The 21,886-nt window shown below is 49.9% G+C and overlaps 1 protein-coding gene across 8 annotated transcripts in view; it reads right to left on the reverse strand.

Annotated features, from left to right (window-relative positions):
• Positions 1-21,886, reverse strand: part of GATAD2A (GATA zinc finger domain containing 2A) — a 96,264-nt gene that overhangs the window by 19,343 nt on the left and 55,035 nt on the right. For 5 of the 8 annotated variants that reach the window (XM_045551665.1, XM_045551661.1, XM_045551654.1 and 2 more), the window contains exon 3: positions 18,360-18,622. The exons of 1 other annotated variant lie outside the window; for it this stretch is intronic. In XM_045551665.1, coding sequence (XP_045407621.1) covers positions 18,360-18,616 — 257 coding nt within the window. In that variant the 5' untranslated portion in view covers positions 18,617-18,622. The remainder of the gene's footprint in view (positions 1-18,359; positions 18,623-21,886) is intronic. 2 more of the 8 variants (XM_045551643.1, XM_045551674.1) reach the window with 1 other exon arrangement.

The raw sequence follows: 21,886 nt of genomic DNA on the forward strand, positions 1-21,886 counted from the left end.
AGGGCAGGACTGGGTCCACTCAGGGCCTGGCAAGGCTGCCATGGCCCTAGGATGGGGGCTGTGAGCTCAGGAGGAATCTAGCCTGCCCGTGGACTGGCTGATAACCTCGCATTGCTGGGCAGCTACTTCCCACATGCACACAGATGCTGCTAGAGAAAACACAAATACACTTTTAAAGATTTCTGAACTCCATGTCATTATGTGTCTTTATAGAGCAATAGACCCTGGAAGTCCAACAACCCCTATTCTGTGAGTCCAGGCACTTTAATGGATATTAACAAGGAGCTCTACTACTCGTGACTGATAAAATCCCATACACCAGGCTAGACCCTGACAAGGCCTACTGGTTCCGTCCCTGCAGATCCCGTGGAGGCCAGGAGGCTTTGCCGGGGGGCAGTGTGGCGGTTCATTCACAGCCCCCACCTCCTCTGAACCTGGACCTGGGCTGGTTTTGTGGCTCGATCTTTGAACTACAGAGTACAGGGGAAGCGATGCTGCAATCTTTCAAGGCTAGGTCACAGAAGACTTGCAGCTTCGGTCTGGGCCCTTGGAACACTTGCTCTAGGGGAACTCAGACTGCCTCACACCACCATGGTATAGGATGCCCAAGCTAGCTGACAGGAAAGAGACAGAGACACATACAGAATTGGCCCGGATAGTCCCTGCTATCTTGGCCAACATATGTGAGTGATAAGCCACTGGTGACACTCAGCTAATGTGGGACTGCTAGGACCAGAGAGCCCAAGAAGCAGTGCCCAGCTGGGTGGGACCAGCCAACCTGCAGAATCGACAGACATTAAAACATCAATGCATTTTTCCTTTAAACCACTAAGCTAATGGGGTCGACGGCCCAGCTCGGCCTCTGGGGAGCTAGCCCACACTGCTGTAACTCCACCTCCTCCTTCAGACTGTCCCCAACAGAGGCCGCCCACTCTAGACATGAGCCTGGGAAAAAGCAGGGAGAGAGAAGGCGGTAAAGAAAAGGTTTACTCAAGTAACCACCCCACTGACCCTGAAAGCTCCCTGTCGACAAAGGGACCAGCAGCAGCCTGTACACAGAGGCTGTCCAAAGCAGAGGCAGACCTGGGATGAACACAGTTCCAGGAAGGCCAGGCAGATCAGAGCTGCCCAAGGAAGAAAGTCGGTGAAGAGAGAGTCCCATGGAAGAGGAGGGGATGGTCTATAGGCCTGCAAGGCACCTCAGCTTCAGGCACCACCTGGAGTGAGGTCTGAATCAAAGCCAGGAAGCAATTCCACATGCTTCCTTCCCTCCCCCCACCCGTCCCTTCAAGAAACACTTCTGTAAAAGTCCCGTGACAAAAAAAGAACCCATTATCATCAGTTCCCCGTTAGTCCTACTACGAGCGTTGTGTGGCAGGCCCCCATGTACAGTGTATGTCAACATACGATTCTGGGAGTGTATGCAGTCACCTGGGTGTGGGGGCTGCTCACTGGGACCCCACACAGCCCTCCCTCCTTTCTCAAGTGGTGTTGCTCACTCAGACATTCTTCAAAAGGGAACTCTGCTGCCAAGACCAGCCTGGGGGGTGGCAGACACTGATGGGTGCCTGGTTCCCTGCTAAAAGCCCCTCCTTGCCCAGGTCCCAAAGCCCACCTGCTTCTCACCAGCCGCGGCCCCTCTGCGATCTCCCTCAACTCCCTTCTTAGCATCCATTACCACTCCTCCCAGCCCCGTAACTTGAGCTTCTCTTGGCTAGGATGTGCAGAGAAAAGCCCAGAGCTTGCTTTGTGGGGCCCGGGAAATCAGAATACATTCTGCTTCTCTGCCACAGTGCCATAGAGGTGAGCAGCTGGGATGGGAGTTTTGAAACCCAGCCATCATTCTTCCCGGAGACTTCAGGTCCAACTACTGCTCTGGCTGAAGAGCTCAGGAGAAAGAGAGAAAGCATTTGTGTCCAGCCTGGGCCTGCGAGTCCGTCTCCCACCGCACCCCCCAGCACAGAGGCGAGTGGTCCCAGGTCCCTGGCTGGAGCGGAGGAGCCCCACACAGCGCCTGCTCCCAGTGTCAGCTTGGCCAGGAGGCAGCCAGTCATGCTGCCAAATGCCTTCTAGGAATGCAGCAGCCCCCAAAGTCAAACAGCCCCACCAGGGAGACCCAGAGGAACTTACTGTGACAGGGGCCAGTTTTGGGGGCATGCAGAGTGGCTGAGGGTGGTAGAGACAAACGGTGGAGACCATGGTGGCATGCTTGCTGGGCCAGTAGCACACCCCCTACCCCCACCCACAGAGGCCACTGCAGCACAACCCTGCCAGCAGCTGACACCACCGGGGAGGCACATGAAATGCAGCACATTCTGCTTAGAAATGAGGAAAGAAACGCTTATTAGAAATGATCACTGCCGGGCGCAGTGGCTCACGCCTGTAATCCTAGCAGTCTGGGAGGCCAAGGAAGGAGGATCATTTGAGTTCAGGAGTTCGAAACCAGCCTAAGCAAGAGCGAGATCCCGTCTCTACTGAAAAATAGAAAGAAATTAGCTGGACAACTAAAAATATATAGAAAAAAATTAGCCGGGCATGGTGGTGCATGCCTGTAGTCCCAGCTACTTGGAAGGCTCAGGCAGAAGGATTGCTTGAGCCCAGGAGTTTGAGGTTGCTGTGAGCTAGGCTGATGCCATGGCACTCTAGCCAGGGTGACAGAGCGGGACTCTGCCTCAAAAAAAAAAAAAGAAAGGAAAGAAAAGAAGGAGGGGAGGGGAGGGGAGGGGAGGGAAGGAAGGAAGGAAGACAGAAAGAAAGAAATGATCACAGTCGTAGAACTGAAAGGCTGACCTTTTGTGTTTGGAAAATTATGGAGAACACCTGCTGACCCTTTACCATGGCCAGCCCTGTGCCAACCACCAAAATGCACCCTCCATGTAATCCTTTCAACAGCTCCAGCACCATCCCCAGCTCCCAGGCAAGGGAACAGTCTTGGGGGCCAAGTGCCTTCTCCCAAGGTCACACAGCCAAGACCTGCACAAAACTTGGGACCCCACAGCGCCCGGGCTCCCATGTACACCTCTCACTGTGCTGGGACCTGGGGGACACCAGAAAAGGAGGTGCAGCGTTGGAGAGGACGAGTCCCAGTGACCATCAGCTCTGGCAGCTGCTAGTTCAGATTATCAAATATCATTTTTGGAATAGATTAAAGATAATCTTTATTTATATTTGAAGGATCCTGGACAGCCAGCAGCATCTACATGCCGAGTCCCTGAGGTGATAAGGAAACAGTGCCAGGACACAGATGTGGCCCTTGGACTCAATCAGGAAACAATAACTTGCTGCATCACAAAGCAGGTCAGAAGGACGGTCGGAAAGAAAACTCCGGGGTGGCAGACACTCACTGCAAGTGGGCCATCGCCTGCTGGAGGGGTCCTGGCTTGGAGAGAGTGAAGGACAGAGAGGAGGAGAAGACCCTGGCCTTGACCGAAGCACCAATCACCAGCGGGACCTCCTGCTTCTGGTCCCTGTGCATGTGCCAGGCCAACCTTCCTCCAGGGAGGAAGCACGGTGAGAACTCACTGAGCAGAGTGGAGGGAGGCACTCCCTATAGCGAATGAACTGAGATGCATCTCCTGGGAGAGAAGCCAGCTTCCTCACCAACCCAGAGACAGAGAAGTCACCTGTGCGCAGATGAAAACCACAGACAATAAACAAGCACTGCTTTTCAGCTTGCAACAACCACAAACTTTCTCATGAAGGGAAAGTATTCCCTTTGCCTGGAAGTATCCTGTCCCCCTGTTAAACATCTGTGTCTCAAGTTGCTGGATCCTCCCAAACTGGCACCTGTTCTCCTGGCCCCAGGTGTCGCCCACACCCCAACCAGACCTGCTCCAGCTGTGGAGAGGCCCCAGGACACCAGTGAGGACCACCGAGGGGCTGGGAGCACCTCCACAGCTTTGGGGGGACCTGGCCCAATTGCCAAAACTCCGTTTCTTCATCTACAGAATGGGAAGCCACTCACCTCAGGGGGCTGACATGAAACGTAACTAAATCTTAACCTCTAAGTACGTATCTTTTTAATATTCCATGACAAAATGCGACAAGATGAAGCACTCTCGCTGAGCACCCAGGCGGGAAGGCACCGTGAAGAGAACCACGTGTGTAGGCATCCATGCTGCCTGAAGGAAGGACTGACAGACATACTGGGGTAATCAGACTTGGGGGTCTGGCAGGTATTGCCCCCAAAACAGTCGGCACAAAACCTGTCACTTCATGGAAAACACCTGACAGTATTTGTTGCCAGTGTTAATGTCCAAGGTGCTGATACTAAAAATTTAGAATTTTGGCAAACTTGTATTTGCCACTCACTCTGAGCTTAACAACTTCCCAACAGATCAGTGGTGACACTGACAAACCTGGTTTTGTCACAATGAATGGTGAAATGTGAATCTGAAACATCTCTGTAACTCAGTAAACTAATATTTTCGAATATTCAACGGCATTACAAACTCATGAGTAGAGGATCATTCAGGGAGAGAACAGACAGATCTCCCCACAGAAGAACCCTAATAAGTTATGGACACAGTCCACACCTGAGGAGGGGGACAGGACTCCCCAATCCTCAAGGGTGGGCTGCACATAGAGACTTCCTTCCTGAGAGTCCAGCATGGAAGGGGTGGGGGAGGGGTCGCTTTATAGGAGAAAACCCCAGCAAAATGCACCTTGGCCAGATGATCAAAGTCAATGCCAGCAGAACAAAAGTCACGTGCACAGGGTGTACCCTTGATATGATGTGATGAGAAGGGCACTTCAGCTCTGTGGTCTTCCTGCCCCAAACCCAATGCCCTGTTCTCACGAGAAAAACATCACACAAATCCCAGCGGAGGAACATCCTCCAGAACACCTGACCACTACTCCTCCAAACTGTCAAGGTCATCAAAAATAAAGTCTGAGAAATTGTCACAGCCAAGGGATCTCAGGAGCCTCGAGCACTAAATGTAACAGGGGATCCTGGAACAGAAAAAGGACATCAGGAAAACACTAAGGAAATCAGAATTAAGTAGGAACTTTACTTAATAACAATATAAGGATATTGGTTCACTGCTTGTGACAAATGTTCCACAGCAGCCTGTTAACAAAGGGGGAACTGGGGTGGAAGGGTACAGGAGTGATCTTTCCAACTTTTCTGTGAACCTAAGATTATCCTAAAATCAAAAGTTTATTTTTAAAGATTTTTCTGTTCAGAGTACAAAAAAAGTCCAAATGGATTTTAATGTAACTAAGTACAAAAAGCTCACTGATGAGGTTTCAGAGTCTAAGCCTCAACTAAGTGGTAGAGAATGGCCACTCTGTATTTTGGTTTCAAGTTAAAGGAGGAAATGCACAATTATCCAAAAAGACGACTGAAGCACTCTCCATTCATTCTCTAACTGCTTCTCCATGTGAGTTGTATTTTCTTCATACACTTCAACCCTCTCAACAAATCAGGAGAAGCTGAATGCAGAAACAGGAGAATCCAGCAGCTGTTTTCTTTGTCAGCCAAGTATTAAAGAGATTTGCAAAATAATTTTTTTAAATAAAAAAAAAAAAATGGGCCGGGCACAGTGGCTCATGCCTGTAATCCTAGCACTCTGAGAGGCCAAGGCGGGTAGATCGTTTGAGCTCAGGAGTTCAAGACCAGGCTGAGCAAGAGCAAGACCCCATCTCTACTAAAAATAGAAAGAAATTAGCTGGACAACTAAAAATATATAGAAAAAATTAGCCAGGCATGGTGGCGCATGCCTGTAGTCTCAGCTACTCGGGAGGCTGAGGCAGGAGGATCGCTTGAGCCCAGGAGTTTGAGGTTGCTGTGAGCTAGGTTGATGCCATGGCACTCTAGCCCAGGCAACAAAGTGAGACTCTATCTCAAAAAAAATTTAGGCCAGGCGCGGTGGCTCACGCCTGTGATCCTAGCACTCTGGGAAGATCGTTTGAGCTCAGGAGTTCGAGACCAGCCTGAGCAAGAGCGAGACCCCGTCTCTACTAAAAATAGAAAGAAATTATATGGACAGCTAAAAATATATATAGAAAAAATTAGCCGGGCATGGTGGCACATGCCTGTAGTCCCAGCTACTCGGGAGGCTGAGGCAGAAGGATCGCTTGAGTCCAGGAGTTTGAGGTTGCTGTGAGCTAGGATGATGCCACGGCACTCACTGTAGCCCGGGCAACAGAGTGAGACTCTGTCTCAAAAAAAAAAAAAAAAAAAAAAAATTTAAAAAATGCTATTTATGCTTGTATGTCATAGTTTATTATTGTCATTTTATTTATTTATTTTTAAGAAACATGATCTCACTCTGTCACCCAGGCTGAGTGCAGTGACCTGATCATAGCTTATTGTAAACTCGGAACTCCTGAGCTCCAGTGATCCCTCCTGCCTCAGCCTCCCAAGTAGCTGGGACTACAGACACGCACCACCAGGCTAGCTAATTTTTTTCAATTCTTCATAGAGACAGGGTCTCACTCTTGCCCCGGCTGGTCTCAAATTCCTGGCTCAAGCAATCCTGCCTTGGCCTCCGAAAGTGCTGGGGTTACAAATGTGAACCACTTGTAATGCAACTGGCCTATTGTCATCTTTAAATGAATTAGTAAGTATTCTCAAAATTTCCTAACAGTAAATGCCAACAGATATATTCCACAAACCCAAACGCTATTTGGGGCCCAGAAATGGAAAAGGGGCCGAGACAGTGCAAAGTGTTTCCTGTCCCTGGCAGCCCCATCACTAACGCAGATGCTAGGCTCCTAGGTCCAGTCCTCCTGACACAACACAGCCATGTGACTTTCTCTTGTTGCCAAAGTTGTGTTTTGAAAATCAAGATGCATTAAAAATTTAATAGGACTCACATCACAAGATATGCTGTAACTTCCCTGTAAATTCTATTCAATCCAAAGCCAACAAAATTTGATCACCTTAAGGTTCTCATGGCCTTAATGTGCCAACTGTACAGTGCCTACAGTGACCCAATTCACAGAAACCTGACACTACCCAGATCAACCTGGGCACCCCAGGACCCCAACAGCAGGACACTATTCTGCATCTCATGCTCCACTGCCCCCAGTCTGCCATTCTCTGGGCCTATGATTCTCCTTCCTTCTCCAGCATGTCTGCCTCTGCTCTCAGGTCAAAGTGTCTGAAAGATTCCAGGCTCCCCTTAGGCATCAACTCTTCCTTCTCCAGAGGAGGCTTCCAAACCTAACACCTCATCCCAGCTCTACAGCTCACCGTTCCCACAGCCAACAATCCAACCCAGCCCACCTTTCCAGACTCTGCTCCCACCACTGTGTGCCTTTGGACCCTCATCCCTCTCCACCCCAATTTCTGGGCCATGAGCTCCCTAGAGAGTCCCCTGAGATCACGCTTCCCACTGCTCAAAGACACGCAAGTTTCCTGAAGGGAGGTATCACTATGTGCCTTGACCAATGGTTCTCTCTAGAACGCTCCATCGTGTTAAAGCTGCTTCTGAAAGCTGTTGGAGCCCTGCCTCAAGAAATTCTGCATTGGCAGGGCACGGTGGCTCAGGCCTGTAATCCTAGCACTCTGGGAGGCCAAGGCAGGTGGACCGTTTGAGCTCAGGAGTTCGAGACCAGCCTGAGCAAGAGTAAGACCCCATCTGTACTAAAAATAGAAACAAATTATATGGACAACTAAAAATATATAGAGAAAAAATTAGCTGGGCATGGTGGTGCACGCCTGTAGTCCCAGCTACTCGGGAGGCTGAGGCAGGAGGATCGCTTGAGCCCAGGAGTTTGAGGTTGCTGTGAGCTAGGCTGACGCCATGGCACTCTAGCCTGGGCAAGAGTGAGACAGAAGAAAGAAAGAAAGAAGGGGGGGAGAGGAGAGAGAGAGAGAGAGAGAGAGAGAGAAAAGAAAGAAAAGAAAGGAAAGAAAAGGAAAGAAAGGAAGAAAGGAAGAAAGAAATTAATTCTGCATGCCACCAGGTCTCGGTCCCACAAAGAACCAAAGCTTTTCAATTTGGTTACATCACAACTATTTTAAAGATTTAAGCTCTAAAAATAAGCAGTCCTATGGCTCGAGTCCCAAGGAAGGGGGCACATAGCAACATCTTGTATGTCTCCCATGTCTCTACCCATCAGATTCTCCCTCTCTGTCTCCTGTCCCCGAGAGAGGATAGGCCCTTCCATGTCACCGTGGCACTCAGCCACAGGGAACTCAGCATCTCCAAAGACAGCTGATCTGACCTGGCCTCTCATTTAACTCTGCCTTCCTCCCACAGCAGTCTGTAGCCCACCCGTCCTTCTGTCCTGAATCTCAGATACCCTCAAGTCCCCGAGGGTTCTAGCCTCACTCCACCAGGAAGCCTCACAAATTACCAGCCTCACTTCACAGGGGAGACAAGCGGGGCTCAGGGGTGGGGCAGACTGTCCCTAGCCACACAGAGAATGGGTACACAGCGAATCAGGGCTGTCAGACGTTCCCATTCTTTTTTCACCACCAGCTGTCCCCCCAGGCTCACAAATTATAATTCACATGCTCATCTTCTTGAGAGAAAAAAATAAACTACTCAGAAATCTGACAATCAGGTAGGCTTTCCTGTTCTTCCCAAGGCACTTTCTGCTAACTGGGAAAATACTGTCCCCCTGGTGTGACTCCTATGCCCCTGAGGCCCAACACCCACCACTCCTTCACTCCACTACTTGTACCAAGTTAGAGGAGCAAGAGGGACAATATGGGCTCCCTCAGCCCCAGTGACCTTTCAGGGCCAATGCATTTGCCACCTGCACCCCCTAGCCTCTGCTCCCAACAGAGCAAGATTACGGTTCTGGTACAACTGTTCCCACCACAGCAGAGAAACTGGCTGCAAACTAAAAAGCCACCTATATAAACTCAGTTTCAGCAGGCACAGCGGAGGGTCCCTGTAGATGGGACAGTTAAATGACCTGCTACAGCAACCAGGGCATCAGTTACAGGAAAAGGAGCCAGTCAGTGACAGACAAAGAACCAGTGGGAAGATGTGCTGGGAGGAGGTACCAGGAACTGCAACAGCAGAAACAGAAAGCAAGTCATTTAAAAATAGGGAAAAGAGCTGCTTAATCTGCAAATCTACTTAACTTACATGTGTGAAGAGAAGAGTCCTAACTGGAAAGGACAAGCATTTACAGGTGGTTACCTCAACGGCTGTACAGTGGCTGCCACAGGATGATGACATCCCCAGAAAGTTTGCACTGTCCAGGGAGAAACCGGTTTCAAAGCCAGGGATCCTGCGTCCCCTCCATGACCAGGGGAGGGCACCTAAGGCAACAGGGAGGTGGCAACACCTTGGAAGAGCAGGAAGTCCAGAAGTAATACTATTTACCTGTCACCAGGTTGGCTCACACTATGGCCCCCTCATGAGCTGAGTCTCTGGGAGTTAGAAACAAGGCATCCAGAGTCTGTCATCCTGGTGCCCCAAAATAATCTAATGATTTTCAGTACAGGTGAACACTTCACATTTCAATGATTTCATACCTGGAATCAGTCAGGATCAAGGGTGGAAGGATCCAGGGTCCAGGATAAAGGCGGGTGGAAGGACTACAACGGATGAGGAACTCTCAGGGAAGGGGCCATGCAGAGAACAGGAAGTAGACAGAGCAGGGGCCAGAGCAGGGGCTGTGGAGGTTTGGAGGGACAGCAGCTGAGGCGGGGGGTGGTGCAAGGAACCAGAAACCAATTCCTGAGGGAACATACCTCTCAGTTCCCAGGAGGTCGCTACCAACAGCTAAGAAATGAAGAGACTGTTAAGAAAGCAGGCAGGTTACAGATTCCTAGTTGGAGCTGGTAATGGTGCTCTCTGGGGCCACCCGACCTCTCCTGGAAGTCGCCAGCAGCAGAGAATTAGCAAGTGAAAGGCAGCAGCCCGCCCTCAACAGGTGCTAGGGAGGGGCTGGAGAGCCAGAGGAGGAGGGGGCTCAAGAGGGCCACACTCTGGAGTGCCCACAGAGTGCCAGAGCCCCTGTAGGACTCTGGGGACAGGTCGGTCACACAAGGAGGAAACAAGTTTCTTGCTTCTGGACGTCTAAAGCTCTGGCACCCCGATGGGGGAGGGGGGTAGGGTTCAATCCCTGTGAAGAAGGCTGTAGGAGAGCCAGTGTGAGGGCCACAACCCTACCACCCAGGCCTGTGAGAACCCACCCCTTCCCCAGGCCTCACGCCCACCGACAGCTGTGTCACATTCGCCCATCTCACTCAAGGCCGTGCATTCCAGCAGACAAGCAGACCCAGCACAGCTGCCATGGGGCATGGTCTTAAGAGCAGGGGGTGCAGGACCGGTCTGCATATTGTCAGGGAGGACTCCTCTCCCACCTCCACACAGGCAGCTGGCACAGCACTGACCATCTGAGCACCCGCTATGCGACGAGCACAAGGGGCAGTCATCTTCTCTGTCCCCACAGGGCTGGCCTCATGCTTCCATCACAGAGGGGAAGGGGTGACAACCCAGGACTCAAGATAACTAAACACACACAGATCCTGTGACCCTGCAGTTCAACCCCTGGGTGTCTACCCAGACAAATGCCAACTGATGACCCCACGGAGATGTCTGCAGGACGCACAAAGAAGTGGTGCTCACGCCAGCCCCAAATGGGAGACTGAGCAGGTATCTATAGACAGGTGAGTGGACATCACTAAGCAGCACACCAATGCACACACCAGGATGGATCCCCAAACACGTGGAGGGAAACCAAACCCCAATGAGCAAATTCTGCCTGTTATCTGCTTCTGCGGAGTCTGTGAAGAGGTGTAGCCAGATACCACGGGCAGGTGAGGGGTTGGTTCTTCCAGGGGGATGATGATAAGATTTCTGGGGGTGATATACGGTTCTCTACCTAGGTCAGGATTTGGGTTACACAGGTGTATGCTCCTGTCAGGACTCACTGTCTGGGGCCCACGCTAATATGGCATGTACCAGAGTGACCTCCTGGGCGGTGGGCACTTTACCTTTCCCTCCAAAGCAGCCACTTATAAAAAGTGCCTACCCAAACAGCGGGACTCTACCTATGACCATTGGAGTTGTCTTGGAAAAGTTAAGGGAGGCACAACTTGTCCAGCTGGCTCCATTTCGGCACAGAACCAAATGAGGCCATCCACACAATACCTCGTTCTAGACACCTAGATGACTAGTTGTCTAGGCAGCTGCTATATCACATTACACTCTGATTTGGTTTTGCTTTTGGAAGAGGACTTGGGTGTTAACATGCCTGTAAATGATATGTGCGTGCACACGAATGCACGCTCACCACTATGGGCCTCCAAACTTGTCTTGATACCAAACGGTCAGCCAGTGCAGTCCCTGGGCACGGAGGAGAGGCTGGTTTCTACACAGATGTGTAAACCCCACTGCCCCTTTTGTGACTGCCAGATTCTCCAAAGAAAGACAGGGGCAGTGATTCTGTGATGAAGGACGCCAGTATCAACAACAGCATCCTGCTGTGTAGGCCCAATAATCAGACAGCATCTCTAGAGCGTTTTTATAGTCTGCTTACAGGCCACAAGTGCCTGGCCAGGGAGGTGAAGGCTGGAAACACTAAAGTCAAGATCAGCTCTAACAGTCAAGATGCTACCTCAAGCCCCCAGTAGGCCAAGGGCCCTGCAATGGTGGACTGAACACATAACCACAGCCCATCCAGCCCACACCATGTCCCATCCCACAGCAAACAGGCTACATGATGCAAAGAGAGGAGGGGAGGGAGGAGGGAGACACACAGGCTGCCTGAAGGCCACACCCCCCAATAGAAGGACACCTTCCTGACATCTACCTAGGCTGCACCAAAGTCTGCCCCTGCCCAAACCACAGACCATGATAGCCCCAGCCTCAAGTCCTCCCAGGAAAACTGAAGAAGCAGAGAGGGTCTACTTGGTGCCCAGTGATGCCCAGCCCTAGAGTGAGCCACACCATCAAGGTTGAGTCCTTCTTTCCAAGACCTCTGCAGCACTTTCTTTCACAACATGCTTCTCCAAGAAGCTGCAAGAATTGGATCCTGTTCTAGTTGTCTCTGTCCCAGGGACCAGCGTGGTACCTGGTGCAGAGCAGGCCTGGTCTTGGACCACTGACAATCCAGACAGTTGATGCCTCGGAAAAGGGCATACACAACCATGTTTTCAGCAAGGCGTGGCTGTTCACAGAACCCTCACCCCATGCAGACCCAAGGTGACCAAGGGACAACCCCCCCCAACCCCAGGCCTGACCTTTCAGGTACATGACTTCTAAAGAAGAGTCTCACCTGAGCGTGGTCCATTATTTCATATATCAACAACTTTTGACAATTGCCTTGTTTTTTTGTTGTTGTTGAGACACAGTCTTACTGTGTGTGTCTCTGGGTAGCATGCAGCAATGCCACTGTAGCTCACGCAAGCTCCAACTCCTGGGCTGTAAGCAATCCTCCTGCCTCAGCCTCCCGGGTAGCTGGGACTACAGATGCATGGCGCCAGGCTGAGTTTCGTTGTTTTGTATGTATTTTTTTTCTTTTTCTTTTTGGTAGAGAAGGAGTCTCACTCTTGCTCCTGGCTGCTGTTGAACTCCTGAGCTGAAGCTATCTTCCTGCCTTGGTCTCCCAGAGAGCTAGGATGACAGGCATGAGCCACCACACCCGGCCAACAACTTTTGACAGAAAGAGGCTCTCCTCTATAGGAAAGTACAGGAGGATCATCTACTCTATCGTTGAGGGACAGGAGGGAACCCCTAAAGACCAGGAGCTTCTCTGCCTGTCTCAGCTCCAGCCTCATCCGACGGTCTGGACTTGCAGTGGGGTTGACCTATGTGTTGGCCTCACAAGACCAACAGACTCACAACTTCTACCTCTGTGGACTTTGTTTTTCCATGCACACATTCATAGATGCCACAATGGAAACCAAACTATTTTAACCTCCACTTATTTTTTTTTAACATCCATATTGAGGTATAATTTATATACCACAAAATTCATCCATCGTAATAGCACAATTCCATGATTTTAGTAAATCTATAGAGTTGTGCAACCATCACCACAATCCAATTTTAGGACACTTTCATTGTCCCAAAATGTCTCCCTGTGCCTGTGTGCTATTAATCACTGATCCCACCCACCCCCACCCCCGCCCTGAGCAAACACTGATATCTTCCCCTTCTGTAATAAATCTGCTTTTGTTGGGGTGACATGCCCTGTAAGTGAAATTATACAACATACAGTCACTGGGTCTGCTGATTCCCCCTTGGCATGTGAGTTTGAGGTTCATCTGTGTTGCAACACCTATCTGCAGTTTGTTCTTTTTAATGCTGAATAGCAATCCACTGTGTGGATGTAGAATATTTGTCTTACCCATGGGCATTCGGGCTGTTTCCACTTTCTGGCTATTATGAAATCATGCTCCCGCCACCCATCTACCTGTCTTTGTGTGGACCTATGTTTTCATTTCTCTTGGGTAGCTTGTTGAATCATATGGTAAGTTTGTGCCTATTTATGCCATTTAACATTCCTATGAGCAACGGATGAAGGGTTCCTGTTTTTTACACATCCTCGCCAACACTTGTTATTGTCTTTTTAAATTATGGCTATCCTTGAGACTTGTTTTATGGCCTAGCATATGGTCTCCCCTGGAGGATGTTCCACGTGCACTTGAGAAGATGTACTCTGCATTCACCAGGTAGAGTGTTCTAGAGATGTCAGTCAGACCAACTGGGTTGATAACGCTCTTCAAGTCCTCTATAAGCTGCTGCTCTAACAATAATTGATGATCTATTTCTGTGATCAGTCCTATCAGTTTATGCCTCAAGTATTTTGGGGCTCTGCTGTTAGGTGCATATACTTTTTGATTGTTATGTGTTCCTGACATATCATTCATTATGAAATGTCCCTCTGTGGTGCTAGTAATATTTTTTGTCTTATAGTTTATTTTATCTTATATTAATAGTCACTCCAGCTCTCTAATGGTTTCTTACGGTATATCTTTTTCCATCTTTTTATATTTGTCCTTGAATCTAAGGGGTGTCACTTATAGACAACATACAAGGAAGCTGGATTTTGCTTTGTTTAAATACAGTCTGACAATCCAGGCCTTTTGATCGAGGCATTTAGATCACTCACTATTGATTATTCAATTATTGATATGGCTGGATTTGCATTTGCCACGGTGCTGCTCATTTTCTACGTGTCTTTCTTTTTTGTTGGTTCCTCAGTGACTGTCTTCTCTGGTGTTAAATGTTTTTTAGTGTACCACTTTGATTCTTCTGATCTCTGCTGATTCTTCTGAACTGTATTTTAAAGTTATTTTCTTCATAGTTGCTCTAGGGATTAAAATAAGCATCTTAATCACAATCTACTTCAGATTAACTTGATTCCAGTAAAATACAGAAACTTTGCTCCAATATTGCTCCATTGCAGTCCCTCTCTTTTGTACTATTATTATTACACATATTTTATCTATGTATGTTATAAATCCAACTGATCACTGCATGCCTTTGCTCAGTTTCTGGAGTGTAGAAATAGTTAAGTTTTTCCTATTGACCCACACATGTACCATTTCCACTGCTCGTTATTTCTTCCTGTGGACTCACGTCACCAGCAAGGTGTCTCCCTTTAGCCTGAAGAACCAGCAGGTCTGCCCGCAGTGGATCCTCTCAATTTTTGCTTATCTGATAATGACTCTTCCATCTTTATTTCTGAAGAACAGTTTTGCTGCATCTAGAATACTCGGTCGACAGTTTTCTTCTTTGAGTACTGCAAACATCATTCAACTCCTTTTTGGTTTCCATTGTCTTAAGTCAGAAGTCAGCTGTTCATCATATTAATGTTCCCCTATATGTAATGAGTTGTTTTTCTCTTGTTACTTTCAAGATTTTCTCTCTCTCTTTGAGCTTTCCACACTTTGACTATGAGACTATGATGTGTCTAGGTATAGATCTCTGTATTTAAGCTACTTAGAGTTTAAGCTTCTTGGATAACTTTCTCCTCAAATATTTAATACATTTTTGGCCATTATTTTTGTCTTGCCCCAACCATGACCTCAACCTTGGGCTACCACTTTAACTGCCATTGGATGCTCCAAATAATCCCACTATAGTTAAAAAATATATTTATATATAAATATATGTATGTATGTATGTATATATGTGATACAAATTCATCAACCACTTTCTTAAAGAAAAAGGAAATTATCTGTCCTAGAAGCCACCAGAAGCTAGATCTAGCCTTTAATATGCCCAAATTGAGTCATAAAACAGTAATAAAACAGCATGAAATAAAAAGACACAGTTATGAAAAAGAATCAATTAGAAATTCTAAGAGCAGAATACCATACAGCAGTGAAAATGAATTAATCATTGCTACAAGCAACAGTAGGGCTACATCTCAGAATGTTGAGTGAAAGCAAGAGGACAAAGGGTGTATACTAATTAATTCCATTTATTTAAAGTACAAAAGCAGGAAAAACTAATCTATGCTGTTAGAAGTCAAGAAACTGATTACCCTTAGAAGGTAGTGGCAGCAACGTAGTAGGCACGAGGCGGGCTTTGGGAGTACCAGTAAGTTCTATTTCTTGATTTGGGTTATGAGGATGTGTTCAGTTTGTGGAAATGTATCTAGTTGCACATATGTGTACTTTCATTATGTTTGCTATACTTAATTAAAAAGTTTAAGAATTGGCCAGGTGCAGTGGTTCATGACTGTAATCCTAGCAGTTTGGGAGGCCGAGGTGCGAGGATTGCTTGAGGCCAGGAGTTCGAGCCTAGCCTCAGCAACATAGCAAGATCTTATCTCTACAAAAAATAGAAAAATTAGCCGGATGTGGTGGTACATGCTTGTAATACCAGCTACTCAGGAGGCTGCAGCAAGAGTCACTTGAGCCCAGAAGTTTGAGGTTGCAGTGAGCTATGACGACAACACTGCACTCTAGCCCAATCAACAGGGTGAGACTCTGTCTCAAAAAAAAAAAAAAAAGTTAAAAAACAAAAATTAAATTCTCTTGGCACAACAATCCAAAATTGGTATGTTACTCATAAAATACATGGAACTTGAAGGCCAAAGAGCTTCAGCTGACCTAAACTGTGGTCCAATACAGCTACTGAACACCAACTTGGGAAATGGACAGAACCACCACACTGTGCTAAAGGGAGACTCCCATGGGGTATCCCAAGCAACATGCTCCCAAGAAGGATTGGAAGACTGTCCATTTCTAGTACAGAAACCAGAGCCACTCACTACAGAATGGATTATGGTTTTAGAACAGCTCTGGGCTGGACGTGATCCTGTGATTCTATCAAAACTCCCAAATGTACTTCTTGAAAGAACAAAACATTCAACACGTGAACTTACAGAGACACCAGTTACACATGTGACATCTCGTATCAAGCAAAGCTAAAGACTGAAGGGGAGCTATCACCAACACCGTATCAGTTGCTTCCCTCACTGCACACCGAGCACCACAGCTGATTCTGGGTGCAAGTTACTCGGCATCCCATCACCCTGCAAGGCAGAGATGATCTCCCATTTAACGAGTGAAGAAATATAGGCTAAGATCGTCTGCTCAGGATCAGTCAGGGAGTGTGATTTGACTTCAACTCTGCCAGCAGGCCTCTGAGCCAGCTCTCTCCACATGCTCACACTGCTTCACAAATGTCCTGGGGTGTCTCTAATGCTGTAGGAGGACTCCCCTACACACACACACACACACACACACACACACACACACACACACACACTCACACCCCAAGTGTCTGGGTTAATCTCTGTCCCTTGCTCCCTTAACACATCATGAGGAAAAGCACCCTGATCAACTTCAGGAAACAGTGTCACATCTTCTACATGACCTCAGTTTGGAGGCCAATCAATGGCCCAGTAGCGAACGGACAAAAAGGCCCAGAGGCCAACATAGCCCTGGCTTTTGGCAACAGAAAGATCTGGGTTTGAGTCCCAACTCTAAGCTCCTTCAACACTTAACCCCTCCCTCACAATTCACTGTCCTATCCCACAGCGGGGCATTGGTAATTACGGGAGAGAACACACACTAGGAGCCAAGGATGTCGAGAGGGACTCAGCAAATCTCTATGAGTTTGGGCTCCTCCTCCTCCTGCCCTGACTGCAAACCCACCCCTGGCTGCTTACCACCCACCCCAACCTCACCTGAAGTGCCATGGACTCTTCCTCCAGCTGAAGACTGAGTCAGAGGGAGGGAAAGGAGACCTAGACCTACAGTTTTATTTCTGAAACTTGAAGAGAGGACCTTGGCTTTAGAATAGGTACTACAGTCAGCAGAGTTGGACAGAAAAGCCTTTCTTGGATAGCAAGCACACAAAACACATCCCCCAGACCAAGATGCTTCCTCAATAGGAGGACGGTGGGGGGAGGCGGTTCCCATTTATCTTGAGGAGGTAAGAATTTTAGAAGCCGAGAAACACCAGACGATCTCTTAGTCCTTGGGATCCCAATACTCTGGGCTCCAACACAGATCTGACACAAAGATTGCAGGTTGGGGCCATTCTGTGGGGTCAGTCAGAGTGGCCCCAACCTGCAAGTCTCAAGCAAAGCGAGGAGCCACCAGCTCCCTGCACAAACAGGCATGGAGGGACAGGGCAGGGAGAGGAGACAAGCAAGGGGCCACAGAGGAGTGTGTCACAGGGCCAGCCAAGAGGCTACAGCCCCACACGCACCCTTTTTAGTGAGTGCCTGGGTATGAATATTCTTGACAGCTCCAAGGGAGGGGTGATGCAGGTGCTGGGTCTGAATTTCTCTTGAGAGGGAGAAAAGAAGGTTTTTGAGTGAAGAAATGGGGTGGTAGATTTGGTCTTATGTCTTTCAAGCTTTTACCTTAAGAGCCTCACAAAAGCTGAGTATCAGGAAAGTCACTCATGAAGTAATCAGTGTTGACTAAGGAGAAACCCACAGAGCAGGCTGCAGAAGACCCAAGCTGAGTGAAGGCAGAGCTGAGTGAGTGCACAGCCCTCCACCTCCAAGGAGCAGTGCCCTGGGCTGGGCTCCTGACTCTGTCACTAGCCAAGTGACCCACGTAGGGTGCAGCATCCCTGGCCTCCCAACCTCCAGATCTGAAAAGCAGGGAGGCATGACCAAATGAAAAACACAAGTTTTCCTACAAACCAAAGGCACCAAGTTAGAGAGACAGCAGGTACGTGATTAGTGAAACCTGCTAATGGCAGAGGAGCCAGTTACCTGCCTCTGAGACCCATATCCTGTGCCACTGACCCGGGGCCCCAAGAGGGAGGTCCCTCAGCAATGATGGCCCAGTTGCCACTGGGAGCGATGCCCTGGCTGCGCCTCACAGCCATCTCCATGACAACCCCACCAAAGCTGCTTCCTACACACAGGCCTGACCAGGCCTAGAGCACGGCTCACCCCCACCTGTGCACTCCAGACCTGTCTCCAGGTCCCAGTCCCTCCCACCGGCTCCTCCCACTCACCTGTGTGAGGTGCGCATGTCCACAGGCCCTTCGCCCGCCAGTCCTTCACCTCTGCCCATGGCCTCTGCTGCCCTCAGCAACCCTTGGGCTGGGCCTGCTCCTGGCTCAGGCATTACCCTCATGTCTCCGTCAGTGTTTAAATCCAAAGCCAACAATCCTCCCTCCATTTTTATTTTCTTGCTCTCCACATTGTCCTCCGTCGGTTCCCGTTCAAGAGCTCGTTTCTGACTCCGTGTTCGGCATGCTTCTTCGGTCATTCTGAACTTTGAGGGGAGAAGACACATTTTAATTGGGCAGAGTGAAGTTGCTACCTTCTTAGAAACTTTTCAGAGTGTCACTTTGAGTGTTTTCCTTCATGTATAAGGATGGCAGAGGTAGGTACAACAAGCACCAGGGCCCTCAAAACTGTCCCCAGGACATTTCTTCACTGCTTTGGGGAAGGCTTGGCAGGAGCCAGGCATCCCCAGCCTCCAGTGTGGCAGAGCACCTGGGCAACTGAGCTATGCCCTGCCCCACTGGGGGCCACAGACCTGTGAAGGGCTGGATAGAAACAACGGGAGGCAGCTGCTTACCAAGAAGAAAAGGAATTCTGTGCACTCCAGACCCAAAACTGTTCTAGATCTGAGCTACCTGCCTAGGGGATTCCGAGTGCCTGTACTGTCTGGAATCCAGGAAGGGGGTGACTGCACTGTACTAAAAGCAGAGTCAGGGCCAGGTCCAGCCCTGTACTGTGGTAACTTGGGGTTAACTCCTGCTTCTTCCCTTCAGTGAAGGGAGGTCTTCTCACTCCCTGCTCACCTCCAGGGGGTGGGGTGGGGTGGGGTGGGGTCACGTTTAACCCTTTGGTTGCCAGTGAGGTACACTTTGAGCACGGTGAGGCCTGGCCTGTCAACATGCCACCACCCTGTACCTGCAGCACACACATATCTTGATTTAAAGAAGAAAGGAAAGGAAGAAAAAAATAGCTGAGTCAGTTTTTGATCCCATGACATCACTGGGCTCCACATGACCCTTCCCAGGATTCAGTCGGAGAGACAAAGCACTTTCCAGAAAACCAGTCTGAACCGGTTCTAGACAACAAGCTGAAGTGTTGTTAACCCTCACGGAGACAGGACACGGACACAGGAGACAGCACAGCACAGTGATGTCTGTCTGCAGGGAGTCGGCTGGCATTCCACAGCAGGGTCTGGGACACGGGCGCTCTTAAAGGGGCCACCCCAATCCCTGGCCTCACCAACAGGCCAGGGCATGGAATCAACACTGGGAGAGTCAGGGTTTTAAAAACAAACAAAATAAATCACCCCAGAGCTCACCAGGGGACAAAAAAGAAATTTAGCACCACAGCTTTAGTAGAATCCCTGAAGTGTCACAGTTTTGTATGGGACAGTTGGTGACCACTGTGTGGGGGCCCGACAGAGCAGCCTGACTCACACTGTGGCATGCTCTGCTCTATTCTCAAGTCCTCATAGGCACGGCACCCACCTTCCCAGTATCTCGGTTTCCTCACTGCTGAACACGCTGGCGGGGGGCCTGTCCTGGGCAGGGCTGGGCAGAACCAGTCCCTGAGGCCATCTTCTCAGAGGCTGGGGGGCAGCACAAGGCAACAAGGGGGTCCTGTCACCATATACAGGCGTGCTCTTCTTGATCTGAATCACTTGCAATCTCTTTAAAGGAGCTGATTTCACAAATGAGTAATAGCTCAAGGCCAAGGCCCTGCCCAAATGTGCCCTTTCGTGCCCTTAGACTGAAAGGAAGGAAACTGACAGCTGCTTCATGCTCCTGGAGCCTGGGGGAGAGTGGGCCATCTGCAGTGTGGCCCGGCCAGGGCACCCAGTCACCTGCTCTAACAGGAGGCCCACCCAAAAGGGCTGAACTGAGCACATTTCCCCACGGCCATGTCGTTACCCTGGGGTGCTCTCCACCCTGCCTTAGTGGAGGGCAGGGTCCAAGAATGTCTCTCTCTCAGGACCACCCAGGTGCCATGGTTTGCCCTTAACAAGGCCAGGATGGGGAGTGGGGAATGGAGCTGGGGAAATCCTAAATCTCGATGGCAGTGGCTTTCAGACTCAGCCTCTGCCTGCTCCCCAAGCCCTTCTGGAATCCCAGCCTGCACTACCACCCACTCCACACCAGCTGCTCAACCCCCAGCTCCCCCTCAGCCTGCCTGCCCAATGTCCCCCTCCTTCCTCCACTCTCTCCGAGTCTCCCCTCCAGCTCCTCCTCTATGAGCAGCTACTCGACCTCTCTGTGCAGAGGGCTCCTCACTGCCCCAGAAGCAGGTGAGGGACACTCTTGACTTCACTCTTAGCCCTGAAGTTCTATGATCTCTGTCCTTGTCCAACATACCTTGGCCACAAACCCTGTCCAACCTGCTCACTGACAGTCTGTCCTGTCTCCCATGAGCCAGCAGACAAGTCACTGCCCTAAGAATAGTCACCCTCCCTTTTCCTCTCTCATTGTGGGAGGGTGGAACACCTCTCCTTCAAGCAGGAACTCCTCAGATGGTCCAGAAATTGGACAAGGGAAGCAGTTTGGGCAGCTGCCTTGGACAGCAGGTATATGCACTCCCAGACCCAGGGCAGGGAGGAGCATGACTAGGTAGGAGATGAGAGGAGACCAGGACCTCAGATGAGGGGCCCTTGGAGTCAGGGGAAATTCTGCCCCTAAGGGTGAAGCTCCCAGCCTGGTCTGGTGACTACTGTAGGGGGAGGGGTCCCCATGTAGATGGGGAGAACGTACCCCACCCCGACGTACTACACCCTTCCCTGTGACTCACAGACCCCTCATGCTTTCTCACTCCACCCCTGCTCCAGCCAGGCTGGACCCATTCCATTGCAGCCTCCAGCCTTGTAAGCCCTGGGCTGTAAACCCAAAACCCTGTATGAAGTACTCCCAGCTAACTTCAACCCACACAGATAAGGCAGAACTGATGACCTAATCGGCAAGGCTGTGCATGAGTGGCCTCACTTCCCTGTCACTGTTAAAGGATAAGAAGCCTCCCCAAGGCTAAAGGGGTACAGAGCAAGGCCTCAGTGACCCCACAGGGCTGCTCCCTCCAGCCCCAGAGACCCATCCCCCAGGCCTCAGGGCCATTCTGGCAGCTGGTCCCCAAGAGAGGGCCCACCGGCAGTGTGTGCCCGGTGTGCAGTGTCAGGGCAGCTCACTGAGAAATCAAAGGCCTGGAACTCTGCCAACCCCAGGCCTAGAAAGGACAGGCAACCTCATAGTGCTTGCCTATCCAGTGCCTGTGCCTCCCCAAGGTGGGCCACTGGTGCCGGTGCGGGGCCTGCTGTACCCCTTCTCTACCACAGGAAGGACAAGCACAGCTGGAAGGGGCAGGGCCAGCCACATGGGTACAGGGGGCTCCAACCCAAGGAGTTGGAGGGGGGTTGGAGCCCCCTCTCCACGGCCATGCAGACTGACTGGAGCCTGCTACTGGCCAATCACCAGCCATCACAGGACATTGGCTCCTGGGGAGGGTGGGTGCTGGTAAGGAGTGATTCTTTCCTCCTCAAGGCAGGCAGGAC

Source organism: Lemur catta, chromosome 1, assembly GCF_020740605.2.
Source record: "Lemur catta isolate mLemCat1 chromosome 1, mLemCat1.pri, whole genome shotgun sequence".
In the NCBI taxonomy this organism is placed as follows: Eukaryota; Metazoa; Chordata; class Mammalia; order Primates; family Lemuridae; genus Lemur; species Lemur catta.